General features: G+C 47.2%; 1 protein-coding gene across 2 annotated transcripts in view; it reads left to right on the top strand.

Annotated features, from left to right (window-relative positions):
* Positions 1-6,315: 6,315 nt before the first annotated feature.
* The window catches only part of Adamts17 (ADAM metallopeptidase with thrombospondin type 1 motif 17), a 396,140-nt gene continuing 387,238 nt past the window's right edge, over positions 6,316-15,217 (top strand). Inside the window, exons 1-2 of one of the 2 annotated variants that reach the window (XM_008849526.2) lie at positions 6,316-6,490; positions 6,829-7,199. In XM_008849526.2, the coding sequence (XP_008847748.1) occupies positions 6,412-6,490; positions 6,829-7,199 (450 nt within the window). In that variant the 5' untranslated portion in view covers positions 6,316-6,411. The remainder of the gene's footprint in view (positions 6,491-6,828; positions 7,200-15,217) is intronic. The other variant, XM_029554310.1, reaches the window with a different exon arrangement.

Below are 15,217 nucleotides of genomic sequence, written 5' to 3'. Positions count from 1 at the left end.
ATCAGGACAGATTGTCATTAAAAAACCCTTCTGAGGGCCAGGTGTGGGGGCACATGCCTTTGATCCTAGCACTTGCAAGACCCCGTCTCAGGAAAAATAAAAGAAGGAAAGAAAAGAAAAGATTCGAGCTTCCACACTCACTACTTCCTGGGTAGCCTCATCTCTGGGACTTCACAGAAGGCCACACTCAGGGGCCTACCACCTAGCTGGCCGTATTTGCAGATATGCTTACCCAGCTCACTCTGGGGGTTGCTCCTGGGTGCACTGAACTCCTAGTGGCTGCCTCCTTCTTGCCATGCTTAGACTTATTTTGGAATTAATTTTAGTATATTTATGAATCTGTATTAGTTAGCTATGGATGCATAACAAATTTCCCTAAAACTTAGTGAATTAAAACACTGAGTTTTTATTCTCTCTCTCTCTCTCTCTCTCTCTCTCTCTTAAAAAATGGGTCATTGAAGTGAAGACGTTATACTTCTGACGCAGGTTAATATCTAGAATATATAAATAACTAAAAAAACTAAACAAAAAAATCACACAAACCAATTAAAAAGTGGGGCAGGGAGCTGAGCAGGGAGTTCTCCTAGATGAAACACAAATGGCTGAGAAATAATTTTTGAAATGTTCAACATCTTGAGTCATCATGAAAATGAAAATTAAGATGACTGAGATTTCATCTTTTCCTACTCAGAATGGCTCAGATCCAAAGAACAAACAACAAATGCTGGAGAAGATGTGGAGAAAGAGGAACTCTTAATCACTGCTGGTGGAAGTGCAAACGTGTGCAACCATTGTGGATATCAGTGTGGAAATGCCTCAAAAAGCTTGAAATTCATCTACAATATGACCCGGCCATACTGCTTTTGAGCATATACCTCAAAGCATATACCTCCAAGACTCTATACCCTACTCTAGAAGTACCTGTTCATCCTTGCTCATTGATGCCCTCTTCATAATAGCCATAAACTATGGCTATCATGAAACTATGTCTGCTTTTTACCCCACTCCTGGTTTAGGAAATAGTGTTGGGTGCCCTTGCTGGAAGTGATGCATCTCATTGGTTGCCAAGGAGGTAAGCTGATCACCTAAAGAGCCAAGTAAGTTTAAAGTAGTTCTCCCTTATCTTTGATTTCACTTTCTATGGTTTCAGTAATCCTTGGCCAATCATGGTCTGAGAATATTAAAATGAAATTCTAAAATTCATATCTGTTCTGAGTCAGGGTTTCCCCCCCCCAGCTGGCATGGAACTCACTATGTAGACCAGGCTGGCCTTGGTCCACAGAGATCCTTCTGCCTCTGCCTCATGAGTCCTGGGATTAAAGGCATACACCACCATGCCTGGCATAATTCATAATTTTTAAGATGTATTATCACTCTGAATAAGGTGATAAAATATTGTATTGACCTGCTCTGTCCTGCTGGGGACATGAATCATATCTCTGTCCTGTGTGCCCACACCTTACATGCTACTTTCCCCTTGGTTGCTTAGTAGCCATCTTAGTAGTCAGATCAGCTCTCATAATATTACAGAGCTTTGGTTCAAGTAGAACAAAAGATTGGGTGATAGGAATAGAGAACATTCACATAATGTTTACAACAATACATTGTTAAAATTATTCTATTTTTTATTTATTTTTATTTTATGTGTATGTGTGTATTGCCTGCATGTAGGTAAGTGCACCTGTGTTGTGCAATGCCCGTAGAGGATAGAAGAGGCCGTAGGATCCCCTGGAACTGGAGTTATGGACAGTTGTTAGCTGTCATGTGGGTGCTGGGATTTGAACCCAGGTCTTCTGCAAGAACAGCCACTGTTCTTAACTGCTGAGCCATCTCTCTAGCCCCCAAATTATTCTATTTTATAAATACTTATCGTTGTGAATCACTTATTATGCCTAATTAATAAGTTAAATTACTGTAGGCATGTATAGGGAAATAATCTCATACAGATGAGGTTTGTTACAATCCACAGTTTCAGGCATCCGTTGGGGTTCTCCAAATATATCCCTTAAGGATAAACAAAGACCTCAGAAGTCTCAAAGAGGAGATTGTCTAGCAGAATCCCCTCACTGACCCTAAAGCCTCAACCTCCCTCCCCGAGTGCTGAGTGATCTTTAGATTGAAGTGGGGTCTTCTACCTACAAACAGATCCAGTTTACACATGGTTCTTTGGGACTTGGGAACACCAATTACCAGCCGAAGAAAACCCTCAGTGAGGAATTCAGAAGGGTCAAGTTAGACCTAAGGGCAGTTAGTCATTTTCATCATCTGCCCAGCCTGTCCTTGACCTCTGCAGCCAGAGTCAGTGCTACATGCTCATGACCTTCACAGGTCCCTACTGCAGAAAGCAAAACTCCAATCATCCTGTGGCTCTCAACAACAGGAACAAGGCCCCCAGTGATGGGCACCTTCAGGCAGGACTGCTGTGATGTAGAGCATCAAAGAGAGTTAAGATTGCCAGCCTTCCTGGGACCAGTTCCGGCAAATGAAGTCAGAGAAGTCAAGCTAACAAGTTCAGGAGCACTGTCAACTGTGAAGGCATCAAACTATTTTAATGTGGTTTTTCTTACACCAGCATTCACAGATTGAGACTGCCATGGCCACCTGTAGGGCTTTTGCCTGTATGTATGTGCTGATTTTAACCTCCTTGAGGGACTTTGCTCCTTCTGTGACATGTTGATTAAGCCCTGCCATTCCATAAAGTTAAGATGAGGCATTTTGTTTGTGAGACGAAATTAAGTCATAGAAATCATTTATTATAGTAAAATGTACATAGCATGAAAGTTACCATTTTAAGCATTTTCAGTTCTGTGGTAGTGAGTTCACATTGTTGTGTGACCATTACCACCATGCATCTCCAGAACAGTTTTTACCATCCCAAACTGATGCTCTGCATACATTACAGACTGAATCCCATTTCCCATCTCCTGTCCCCTGAAAACCACCATTCTACTGCAGTATCTATGAATTTGAGATATTTTAGGCACTTTACGTAAGTGGAATCATATAGTATTTGTTCTTTGTGACTGGTTTAGTAGATTGTCCTTGAGGGTCATTTGTGTCTTGCCATGTGTCAGAATGTCAGCATCCCTTCTTTTTAAAGGCTGAATCTTGCTTCATTGCATCTTACTTCTTTGCCCAGTGATGAAGTTAGTTGCTTTCACTTTTCAGCACCTGTGATGATGGGGGCACAAATATCTGTGTGAGTCCCTGCTTCCAACTACTTAAGATGTATACCAAGAAGGAGAATGGATAGGCTTCGCTTTTTGAGGAATAGCTATACTGTTTTCTGTAGTAGTGGCACCATTTTTTATAGTCCTATCTCTTTTTCTCTATTTTCTTATTTCCCTATTTTTTCTCTTCTATCTAGTTCTTTCTTTTATATAATTCCTTCATTTGTTCTTTCCTTCCTTCCTTCTTTTGACTTTCCCTCCATTCCTCCATGATTTTCCCTCTTAAAAAAAAGGAATTTGATTTACGGAGCCCAGTGTGGTGGCCCATCCCTTTAATTGTAGCACTCAGGAGGCAGAGGCAGGTAGACCTCTAGCTCTGTGAGTTTGAGGCCAACCTAGTCTACATAGTGAGATCAGGCCAGCCAGGGATATACAGTGAAACTCTGTCTTAAAAGAAAAAACAAATCTTGCTTTACTTTTTCATTTTCCCAGGTGGGAGTGCCATGGGGTATGACAGTGGTAGTCTTGATTAATATAGTCTATATGTATAATTTACAAGGCAAAATTATCACATGGTTTACTTCATCCAGCTATCTTTTAATTTTTAATTTTTTAATATTTTTTATTTACCTTTTGTAATGTCATACAACAGTTCTTAATCAAATTTAGACCCCCTTCCCCAACCATGCCTCCCCCATCCCCCCACCAGACCTCATATATTCCTCCATACATGTTAAGTCCTATCCAGTTAAGCATTTGTACCCAAATATCCTTCAGTGTAAATTTGTCCACAGGAGTCTAGACAGCCCATCTAGAGAACTTCCAACCATCTTTTGTCTCTTTATTTTGAGATAGAGTTTCATAAATTGTGCAGGGTGACTTGACTTATTCTGTAGCCCAGGCTGGCTTCCTGAGATTCCTGAGATTCCTGAGATTATAAGCCTGTGCCACCAGGCCTAGATTTAATTGCTTCTTTGTGTATGTCCTCCTTTCCTGGATAGAGCAGACAGCACTTGTGTTTTTGTTTCTCAGTCCCAAGCACTTGAATGACCATGAGCACTTAGTTCACAAGGAAGCCTCTGGAGGAGACTACAGAGAAGAGGGAACAATTTATATGCTGTCACCGCCTCATTTGGTACCTCAGTTCTTGATAGAAAAAGTAGGCACTAAAAAAGCAACGGAGGGACTCCACTGCACATGGATGAATGAATGCAGTTAGTATCTCTTTTCTTTGCTGTTGAGGGTAGATGCTTTTGTAAGTTGAGAGTCTGTGGATCGCCTACCACTGTTTCCACCTGGAAGTTTTGCTTTAATTTCACCTCAGCAACACAGTTTACTGTAAAACTGGATCATAGCTGTGGTGAAATTAACAGGGGGATGTTCTCAACTCCTTCCACTTCCCTCTGCCTAAAATTTGTAACATTCACATGGTTCTTTGGCACTTGGGAACACCAATTACCAGCCAAAGAAGGCCCCCAGTGAGGAATTTAAAAGGGTCATATTAGACCTAAGGGCAGTCAGTCCTTTTCATCCTCTGCCCAGCCTGTCCTCGGCCTCTGCGCCAGCTTCAGCACTACATGCATTTCTTTTAATTGTCACATGGTGTTCTTGTAGCCATCTACCAAAAAGAAGAGTAAAAATGTATTCCTAACAGGTACTAAGGCAAACATGAGCCTGCATTTCTCTGGAGGCTTCCCAGAGTGGATTATAGAGTGAGACCATGCATGCATTTTTGGTTTTATTAGTTTGCCCAATTGTTTGTCAAAGTGGCTATGGCAATTATACTACTGCTGAGAATGGGAGAATTTACTCCTTAGTATTTCATATTTCCAAAGGCTTTTGTGAAATGGTATCTTGTGTTGGTTCGGTTTTCATGGCCCTATGGACTTATTTTGAACCTCATTGGATGGGCTGATGGTGACTACTTCAGGCTGACTTCAAAGGAAAGGCAGAAGTAATTGTCTTGTTGGCCTTGTGACCTGTATCCTATGAATCTCAGTGGCAGGCCTCCCGGGTGGCTCTTTTTGCCAACAACAACAACAAAACCCCCAGTCAAACAACATTCTAGGCACTTTTGCTCTAGGCAGTTCACCATGACTTCTTGTGCTGCCAGAAAATGCTGCCCAGACTTAAACTAACTGGACAAGGTCCCTGCAGGGTAGGGGAATGGGAAGGCCCCAAGTACGGCCCAGCAGGACCCAGCCCCATGCTCCAGTTAAATGAAGATGCCAGTCAGCGACAGCCACTGGAACAGTGGTGGACTGGGCAGCACCTTCTGTGGCAAACCTCCATGGAGGGCTGCAGACCAGCTATAGGGGCCATGAAACTTGGGGGGAGCTTGCTGGTGTTCACCTCACCTCCGAAAAGACTGCATGCATTCTATTGCTGAAAGATCAGGTTCAAATGCAGGTTTTAGCTCTCCAATTTCCTAAATGGTGAAACTTAACTAATATGCTTTATGCCACCCTTGGAGGGCTCTTGCTTTTAGCCATGAGCCACACACCTGACCTGAAGTCAGGACCACAGAGGCTAACCATGACTCTAATAGAAACTTGCTAATTTAAGCAAGCCCCTTAGGTTCTCTCTTGCTCAGTTTCCCAATCTGCAAGGAAGTGTGATCATGCTCATTCCCTGGCTTCTGTGAACGTGAGTCACGGGGTGTGGATAAGCACTGGAGAATCTAGCCATCAGGTGCTAATTCAGGTGTGTAGGAAACTGGTCCGGGAGCCTTTCCAACCAAACAAATCAAAGCTGGTTTCACTTAAATAAAGAGAAAATATGACTTTTTGGATGCAGTCGGTTGACAGGGACGCTTTCTAGCCGGTCTTCTCAGGAAGGTGGAGAACCGCCTCGGAGATGGTCTTCCAAAAGAGACCAGGGGTGTCCTCCAGCCTCCTTCAGGATCGCTCAACCTGAGTCGGCTCGTGCCGCCACCTAGTGTCATGTCCCAGCTACTGCCTGGAAACCACGTGTAAGAAAGTGCTTACAACCTAACTACGCACGTTGGTTTCAACCCGTCTTAACCAATAAGGACAGGGGAGGCGGGGCAGAGGAAAGCAAAAGCCCAATCACTTCCTTCTTTCCATGGAGAAGGTGGGGCTTAGTCTTTACCACGTTGGGTTTGTCCGCAGCGCTAATTACTTTTTCCAAAGGCTGCAGGGCTTCACTCCGGCTGCTGCCGCCGCCTCGCGCGCTCTTGCCCTGCAGCTACGGTCCCTGGGGGCTGCTGGTCCCAAGTACCATGTGTGACGGCGCCCTGCTGCCCCCTCTCGTCCTGCCCTTGCTGCTGCTGCTGGTGTGGGGACTGGACCCGGGCACAGGTAGCGCCCCTAGCTCTCGCGGCCACCTTCCCTGTGCCCTCCCGAGGCACCCGGACGGGTGGACCATTGACAGCATCACGGGAGGAGGAGGCACGGGCCGCTGCGGGAGTTCAGGGCTCGGAGCGGGACGCAGCGCTGCCGCTTCCCCCTGGACATGGCGCCGTCCCCAGGGCGAGGGATGGCTCCGCCGGCTTACAGAGGCCCGGCGAGGGGAGAGAAGGAAGTGCCGGATCCCGGCCGCGCTGTGCCGACTGAGCCTGGAGAGCCAGCCCCGGAGGCGGGAGGGCGGGCGGCCAGGCGGGTCCGGTCGCGCTGACGCGTGTCCTCGCTCCCCGCAGCTGTCGGAGACGCGGCGGCCGACGTGGAGGTGGTGCTCCCGAGGCGAGTGCGCCCAGAGGACGTGCACCTGTTGCAGCTGCCTGGAGCTACAGGGCCCCGAAGGCGGCGGCGTCCCCGAGCATCCTCAGCCACTCTGCGCACCAGGCCGGGAGAGCGCGCCCTGCTGCTGCACCTGCCCGCTTATGGGCGCGACCTATACCTGCATCTGCATCGCGACCTGCGCTTCCTGTCCCAGGGCTTCGAGGTGGAGGGCCGGGGCGTTGCCGGGCTCAGCGGACGCCCGGCCGAGTTGTGCTTCTACTCGGGCCGAGTCCTTGGCCACCCGGGCTCCCTCGTCTCCCTCAGCGCTTGTGGCGCCGCCGGCGGCCTGGTACTGTCCAAGCCCCTTAAGGGTTTGTCCTGCTGGGTCTGTTGTGACTCTTGGGGTGGTCCCCGCACAGGGTTGGACTGGGGAGCCCTCCCCGGGGTGGGGGCGGATTGGAGAGGATCTTCCTCACCATCTCCCCCACTCAGCTTTCCTGACTGTCCCATCTGAACTGAGGGGTTGGAAGGGGAGGCCTCCCCTAGTACCCCACCATTCGCCCAGGTGTAGAGAGATCGCAGTATCTGCACAGGTGTGTATGCGATGCACACGTGTTATCTATCTATGGTGTATAGCTCATCCATCCAGGGATAGGGTAGATGTTCATCTTCCTTATGGTCTGTGAATCTTTTTTTTTTTTTTTTTTTTTTCCTTTTGGGTTTGGGAATTTTTTTTTTTTTTTCCTTTTTTTGAGACAGGGTCTCCCTGTAGCCCCAGTGTCCTGGAACTCACTATGTAGACCAGGCTGGCCTTGAACTCACAGAGATCCGCCTGCCTCTGCCTCCTGAGTGCTGGGATCAAAGGTGTGCGCCACCACGCCTGCCTGTGAGTTGTCTTTTTATGCTTGGAAATTTAGAGAGGACCCCAGGCAGGCGGTGGTTAACCTCACACTCTTAGTTGCTTAGTAAGACCAAGAGAGGAAGAGATGTCAGTATCCTTGTTTCCTTACACCATAGCAGGCATTTGCTTGACATCCACCTCCAAGGAGAACCGTGGGGGTGCTTGCCTTGGTGCTAAGGTTCCCTATGAGTCCCTAAGCTGCCTCTTCCCCAAGCCCCTGCCTCACTGTGTTTGAGACACCCGTGACAAGTCCTCTGAAGGGCACAGAGAGTTTGGGGTTGTTTTGCCCTGTTTGAGCACTTTGGCTACATTGGTACCCAGCCAAATTCTTAGCCTCTCCATGGTGCCCCTAAGGAGCGCACGGTGGCTGACAGATGGGCTGCCCCTGGAAAGCCCTACATCATTTAGGGCATTCAATCTACTTGTTTCTCTATCTTCTGTCACAGTGGACCTCTGGGATAGCAGTTTCTGATAAGACTTTGTGCCTGCCCTTCCCATGTCAGAAACCCTACCTTCACTAACCTTGTACTACTGCCTAGAATACTCTGACCTGCACTTACAAGTGTAGTAAAGCCTGAAAACCTTTGACTTTAAGATTTTCTGTGTAACTTCTGCTTTCTTATCAGCACTGGGTGGGGGCTAGGGAGACCTGTGGGTGTGTGATTCCCTGGGAGCGGACTGATTCTCTTTTCAGGAATTTTCTGATGTTTCACTTTAGGGTATGGTTTGCTTTTGCTTGACTGGAAGAAATTGGCAGATCTGATAAAACAAGGCAAAGGCATAGATTGTGGTGGGGCCTGGTGGATGTTAATGTGGGATGGGGGCAAAGTGTGGGTTGTGAGTGAGGAGGCTTAAGTAAGAGTGAGAGAGGCTCAGATCACTGTAGGGCTCGGGGTCAGGGCTGTATCATGTTCTGGGAGGGCCTCGAAGGCCCACATCATTTTTCCTGTTTTTGCCAAAGTGTTTCAAGTCTAGGTCACATCCCTGTACTGTACATGGAAACATCTGAATCCCATTTGCTGCGGTTTCGTGAGTTTCTGTAGAGGTCAGAGTTTATACTTCTTGGTGTAAAGTTTCCAGTGAGGAGCTATCTGTGAAGGAGTCCAGGCTGGAAATCTGGATAACATTGATTTAAAGTCCTTGCAGAGTAAGTGCTGAGCCTTCTCACAGATGGCATGGGAGCCAGCTCTTCAGGAAGACTGTGCTGCCTTTCAGCACCATGTGAGGGCGCTGTGCCGTAGAGAAAGGAACCCAGCCAAGAGGCCAAGAGTTTGCTGTGTGCCAGTTGCCTGTGGACCTCTAAGGCTTTAGATTTTCAATTCCAGCTTGAAGAAACACTGCTGTTGTTTAGTCTGCCTTGTTCATCCTGTTCGTGCAAGCTGCGCGTCAGACACTCTTCCCAAGTACACATAGACAAGAGGCAGAACACAGGAGGAAGAGACGGGAGTGGCTTGGAGTTGGTCTCTTAGTGGTAAGGTGTTCCTGGAGCACAAAGAAAAGAAAAAGCCACTGACCTTGGGTTACCTGAGATTGCACTGTACTCCATCTTCAGCTTGACTCTCTACCTAGGTGGGGGGCAAGATTATGCAAGCCCCTCTTAGCCATGGAAGAAGCTCTCTGAGTTGAAGTATGCAGTTGTACATATGGATGTGACAGGAGAGTCTCAGCTACAAGGCAGGGTAGGGAATATTGTCCAGTAAATGGGTTTTGGTAGCTGTAGATGGAAGTATTTCCAAAGTCTTCCTGTATTGAAAGAATTATGTAGAGCAGGGATTGGCAAACTTTAGCTGGAAAGAACAGTTGAAACTTTTAAGCTTTGTGAGCCATCTAGTCTCTGTCATGGCTTCTCAGTGCTGCTCTTTTAGTGTGGTAGCCATGGACGTCAGTGTATTCTCAAATGGATAGCCACTGTGCTCGACAATACTGTTTCCAATGTTGGGTAATGTTCTGATCACTAGAAAGTTCTACTATAGCTAGTTTCTCTAAATGGCAATGTCCTGCACACAGGGTGAGGAGAGCACAGGCTCTGTTCTATGTTCATGGCATGTTCTATGTTCATATTTGTGCTTGGAGATGGGAGTCTGTTTATAGAGGCTGCATTATCAGTATAGATCATTACTAAATTGTTTATGGGGCATGGAGAATAAATCACCCCACTCCCCTGTTGGCAGCAGAGGCATGGGCCTGTCTTATCTGGAAGAGCTATGCCAGCTGCACTTTCTGGATCTTCAAAGACCCCAGCCCAGGGGTTAATTGTTTTATGTTTATGCTGCTTCATTTTATTTACATTTCAGGGAGTCTTTAGACATAGTGTAGCTTTGGAAGGATTCCTATAAGCATATAATGGGAAAGCAATGAGCTTTAGGCTGATGAAGAAGGTATCTCTGCTCCTAATGCATTAACCTAAGCATGGATCAGCTGTCTCCCTTTGACTAGCACCAGGTGATAGAAGGCCAACAGAATTCCAAATTGAACTTCACAGGTAGGCAGAGCAGTGGAGGTGATACTTCTCCACAAGCTCCCTGTGGTTTGTCTGAAACCAGTGGGTAAAAGTCTTGATACAGGAAGAGTGAGCAGAAATGAGGTGAGGGCTGGAGGCTGCCATCAGGTCTGGTGGGCCGGAGAATGGATATTCTTCTCTCTGAGCTCTGGAAGTATTCACTTCATCTTGGCTGAGTATGTGGCCTGCAGGGGTCCACTCTGTGTGAACTATGGGGCTAGAGAGAGCAACAAAGCATTCTGGGCTGTGGAACACCTAAGTAGCCAGGTCCATCTTCCAGACCACCCCAGAAGGACCAACAAAGGGTACTGTCTCTTCTGCATCCTAAGAGGTGTCATCTAGTGCTCGAAAGCTGTAGGTGAGTGAAGCATCTGAGCACTGACAGGAGGACAAACAATACGGAGGGAAGGAGAGACACTGGACAAAGGAAAAGAGAAGATATCGAGGTGGTGAGACTGTCCTCTCAGGAGGCCAGAGGACTTGGAGTTTCCCTTATGATTGGAGTCTTTTTGAAACGTTGGTCACCCAGATGGGACACTGGGTTGGCTTTGTGGCTGCTTGCTTGGGTCGGTCAGCAAGCATGGGGCCTTTTCATTTTGGTGACACGTCATTGGTGATGTCTTTTATAGACATCCCTTTGTATAACTCTTCTGTGTGGCCATGTTGTCTCTTAGGTAAAGAAAGTGCACAGCTATTTGAGACTGTCACTTTGAGGAAGCCACTTAACTCTTTTAAATCTCTCCCCACCTGTAGGCAGCCAAAGAATAAATGACATTGACTTTGCACTTCTGCTGATGAGATAGAATGATATAGAGTGTGTGGACTTTTCGGTTAGAGCTTGGAACATGAAGACATTAAAAGCAGGTTTCTCCTCCAACCCTATAGGCCAATCTCACTTATAAATCAACTTATTAATCAGCATTTGGGTGAAGAGCTCACTGTCGCACATCTTCCATGTGCAGAATGTTCTCGTAGGCCTCAACTAAGGTTTGTAGATGAATGAGAAAAATGGCCCTGTCAAGGAAGATGGTCCATATGTGCATGGAAGGAAGGCACTCTGAAGCCTTTGGGGAAGATGACCTAGAAAAGCAGAGGAGGGCTATGGAAGAAAGCTAGGACATTAGGCCCAGGCAGGGTGGAGCCTCAGGGAAAAAGAGGGTTGGAGCTGAAGCAGGTAGGTCTCATTTTCTAGACAGAAGAGTGATGGCCAAGCCACCAAGGTCAGGTCTTCCCAAGATGAGGGACCTGCAAGCGTAGGGGGTATAGGTGATGGTAGGAGAGGAACTGAACGGACAGGTGTGTGGGTAAGATGAGGTGGCGTCCTGGGTGCCAGTCTGAGGCATGTGGCATTTCCCATAGAGCAGTGGTTCTCAACTCTGAGCTAATCGGGGTCCCCTGCAGTGCTGGTTAAACTGATTACTGGGCCCAACCCCCAGTCGGTTACAGGTGCTGCTTTCGCTATTGGCCCAGGTCCACACACAGGATCAGAGGCCTGCAGGTAGTAGAAGTCTTTGTGAAAGTTGTCTGGGGAGTCCTGATGTGAGCAGGGTAGGGAGGACTGGAGGAGGGGCATTTGGGGTGACAGACTCTGGCCTTGAATGGAGGAGATGACTGTGGGAAGGAAGACAGCCACACAAGGGAGATTTCACAGGGAGAGCTGGCAGTCCTATGTGGCTAGCTGGCTGTAGTGAACAGAAATGGGGAGACCAGCAAGCAATCCCACATTCCCAGGAGTAAGCTGACTTTGGAAAGATCAGGCATTTGCATTCATGACTTTCATATTTGCAGAGGTGGCAGCAAGACCCGGGAACAGGTGGGAAATCCCTCATGTTCATGTGTACCAGGGAGTTGGTTGGGGTGCAGGAGAGGTGTGAACCCCACAGAATTTACTAAGCCCACCAGAGCATCAGAAGCAGGCTTGTAGCCCCAGGATAGTTTCTCCATAGAAGCCAACTTTCCCCTACAGGAAGCAAACCCACCACCCATTGACTCTCATCATCTCTGCCTACTTATCTCAATGCAGAGAAGGGGACCCCAGGCCATTCTGGTCAGGACAGGAATTACAGTTTTCTGAAGAAAGGCTGGGGGCTTCCGGTACACTGAAATTCCAGTGTAGCTTTGGTAGGAGGGTCAGGTCTACAGTCATTTGCCTTTATCCCTCCCCTTCCAGAGGTGCTGTCCTTCCTTTATCATCCCACATCCATGTTAGAGACATCTGAGAGAGCCTGGTAGACAAAGAGACTGAGAATCAGGGATGAGACAGGGTCTTTCTAAGTGCTTGACACCTCCTCCTGTTTGGAGGTGATAAAAGCCTCTTTCAAGGGACTGGAGTGATAGTTCAGCAGTTAAGAGTGCGGATGCTCTTGTAGAGGACTCTGGTTAAATTCCCAGCACCCACATGGCACCTAACAACTGTATGTAACTTCAGTTCCAGGGGCTCTGACGCTGCCTTCTTACCTCTGTGGGCATCGCACAACAGAGGTGCACTTATACACAAGCAGCCAATACGTTTATACAGATAAAATAAAAGCATCTTTCACACATTTTTTTTCAAGGCAGAAAAGAGTCCTGCTTGGGGGAAGAGTGGAGTTAGCAATACTCTCCAGAAACCCCTGAAAGTGGGGACACAAGACAAAGAAATGAAAGGTCACCACTCAGATCAGCTTATACCTGGTACATTTTATTGGACCTGACTTCTTTCATGTAGGCTACCCAGTCTAACAAAATATAAGCTGTCTCTTCTAAGAGCATTTCCATTGGGGGTTATTGTTTAAAGCCAAGTGACATCCAGGCTGCAGCCCTGTCTGCCATTGACATTTCTTCTTCCCCAGCTGTCTTTGAGAGGCTGTTGGTGGCCTCTTGCAGTGGGATGTTGCTACTGCCATTCCTGGAACATGAAGGCTTTGGAGCATCATTCCCACGTGTCTCTCTCTGCAGCATGGGTGGTGACTGGAGGCTTAGTCCAGGTCTGAGAAGCCCTGCTCAGCTCTTGGGGCCACAGAGCAGCATCAGGGCCCTACAGTCAGGGGACAGCCCAGGTTCCAAATCCAGGTGCTTCTAGACATCAGTGTCAAGACAAGCGATAGCCAGAGTCCCCACATCCTGTTAAAAGTTGTCATAGTGGGTCTTATCTTTGGCTATTTGCTGAATCTCCCAATGAACTTTGAAATAAATATCAGTACTTATGTTCTATCTATCCCTCGGGGTCCCTCTTAGAAGGAGGCCCAGTTGCTAGGACTCTTCAGAACTCTCCACATGATGCTGTCATGTTCCCAGGGATGAGAATACTCAAGTACAGGCACCGTAGGCTGACTGTTTTAATGAAGTCTAGACCAGTCCATTCAGTTTCTACAGGACCTGTAGTGTGGTAGACACTGGAAAATGCAGGAAGGACAGTTCTGATCCTGTTTCAAAATAACACAGGGGCAAGCATTGGACTACAGAGAAAGACAGGGGGAGAAACAGGGCTGGCAAGTACTTTGGGGTAAGATTGTGTGTGGTGGACATAAATAGCATATAAATTCTTTTGCCTCAAATCTATGGGACAGGATATCAGTATCTTATCACTGGGCCTGTGCAGATAAGGTAAATGTTAGAGACATCTGAGAGTGCCCATAGACTGAGAATCAGGGAAGGGACACTTTCTAAGTGCTTGACACCAAGCTGAGAGTGGTGGTTCCCACCCACATGCCTGTCCTGGCCATGTGTCTGCTTGGAGGCGAGGTCCCAAGAGGGCCAGGAGCTTCCAGGTGGAATTCAGCTGATCTTTTTATCTAGCCCACCAGCACTGCCCTTTTCTTACCCCTGTGGATGAAAAGCAGAATGTGGGACCGTCTAGAAAAGATGTAGATAAAGGGGGCCTCTCTAGAGATGGCTTAGTGGTTAAGAGCACTCCACTGGCTGATTTTGCAGAAGACCTGGGTTCAGTTCCCAGCAGCCTAATGGCAGCTAACAGCTGTCAGTAATTCCAGTTCCAGGGATCTGACATCCCCTTCTGGTTTCCACAGGCATTGTATGACATGGGTACACTTATATGTGGGCAATAAATGAATAAAAAAAAATTAATGTAGAGAGAACATTTCCTGAAGCTAGGTGATGCTTCTATGTATGTCTGTGAAGGATTTCTCACCAATATGAGCTCTCCAGCTCTAAAAACTCATGTTAGAGCTGACTACCCATTTTCAACACTAGATCTTATGAGTGCAACACTACATGGGCGAGAAAACTGGCTTTGAAAATACTCAACACAGGGGCTGACTGTGGCCTCCCACAGCCACAGTGCTTCCAGAAGAGTCCAACCCTTTGCTAAAGATGGGTGTGTTCTGCAGGGACCACAGAGATCCTTTGTCCCATGTGCATGACCTGCCACTTCCTTTGAACCATGCAAAATTTTGCTGATTATCACTAGTATTCTGCACATTAGCGTCTTTCTGCACAGCTGCAGGCAGAGCTCTGTACAGCCCACCACCAACATTTCTTCAGACTGGTCAAAGTATCTGGGTGAGCAAATTCAAGTGTTCACTTCAAAGGAGAGGGAAGGAAGCTAGGCTCTCCTGCAGGTCATGCGGTGCCACTCTGAGAGTTTTATTTGGGCAGTAAAACTTGGGAGTTGTTCTTGGCAAAGGTTCTAATGAAATGGAAACCTTGAAATCTGCTTAGAGCTGGAAGTATGGTCTCACCCTGTGTTATGGGGACTGAGGATTGTAGGCAATGTGAGGAGTCGGTCTGATTTACTTCCCAAGCAGTGTAGAACTGGTCTTCTAGTACATCTATCTAATTTGGCTTGAGGAAGATGGGCGTGGGCCTTGAGATGCGAGGAGCTGCATTGCTGTATGGAAAATGGTACTTCTTTCAGCAGTATCTGTTGTAATTTGGGGACTTGGTTAAAAAGGCACACTGCTGAATCCCAGTCAAGACCTCCAGAATTTATATATATTATATAATACATATTGTAATATATGTAATG

The sequence above is a fragment of the Nannospalax galili genome, unplaced genomic scaffold (assembly GCF_000622305.1).
Source record: "Nannospalax galili isolate Female #2095 unplaced genomic scaffold, S.galili_v1.0 scaffold124, whole genome shotgun sequence".
NCBI classification, from domain to species: Eukaryota; Metazoa; Chordata; class Mammalia; order Rodentia; family Spalacidae; genus Nannospalax; species Nannospalax galili.
This window is presented reverse-complemented; position numbering and strand designations above follow the sequence as displayed.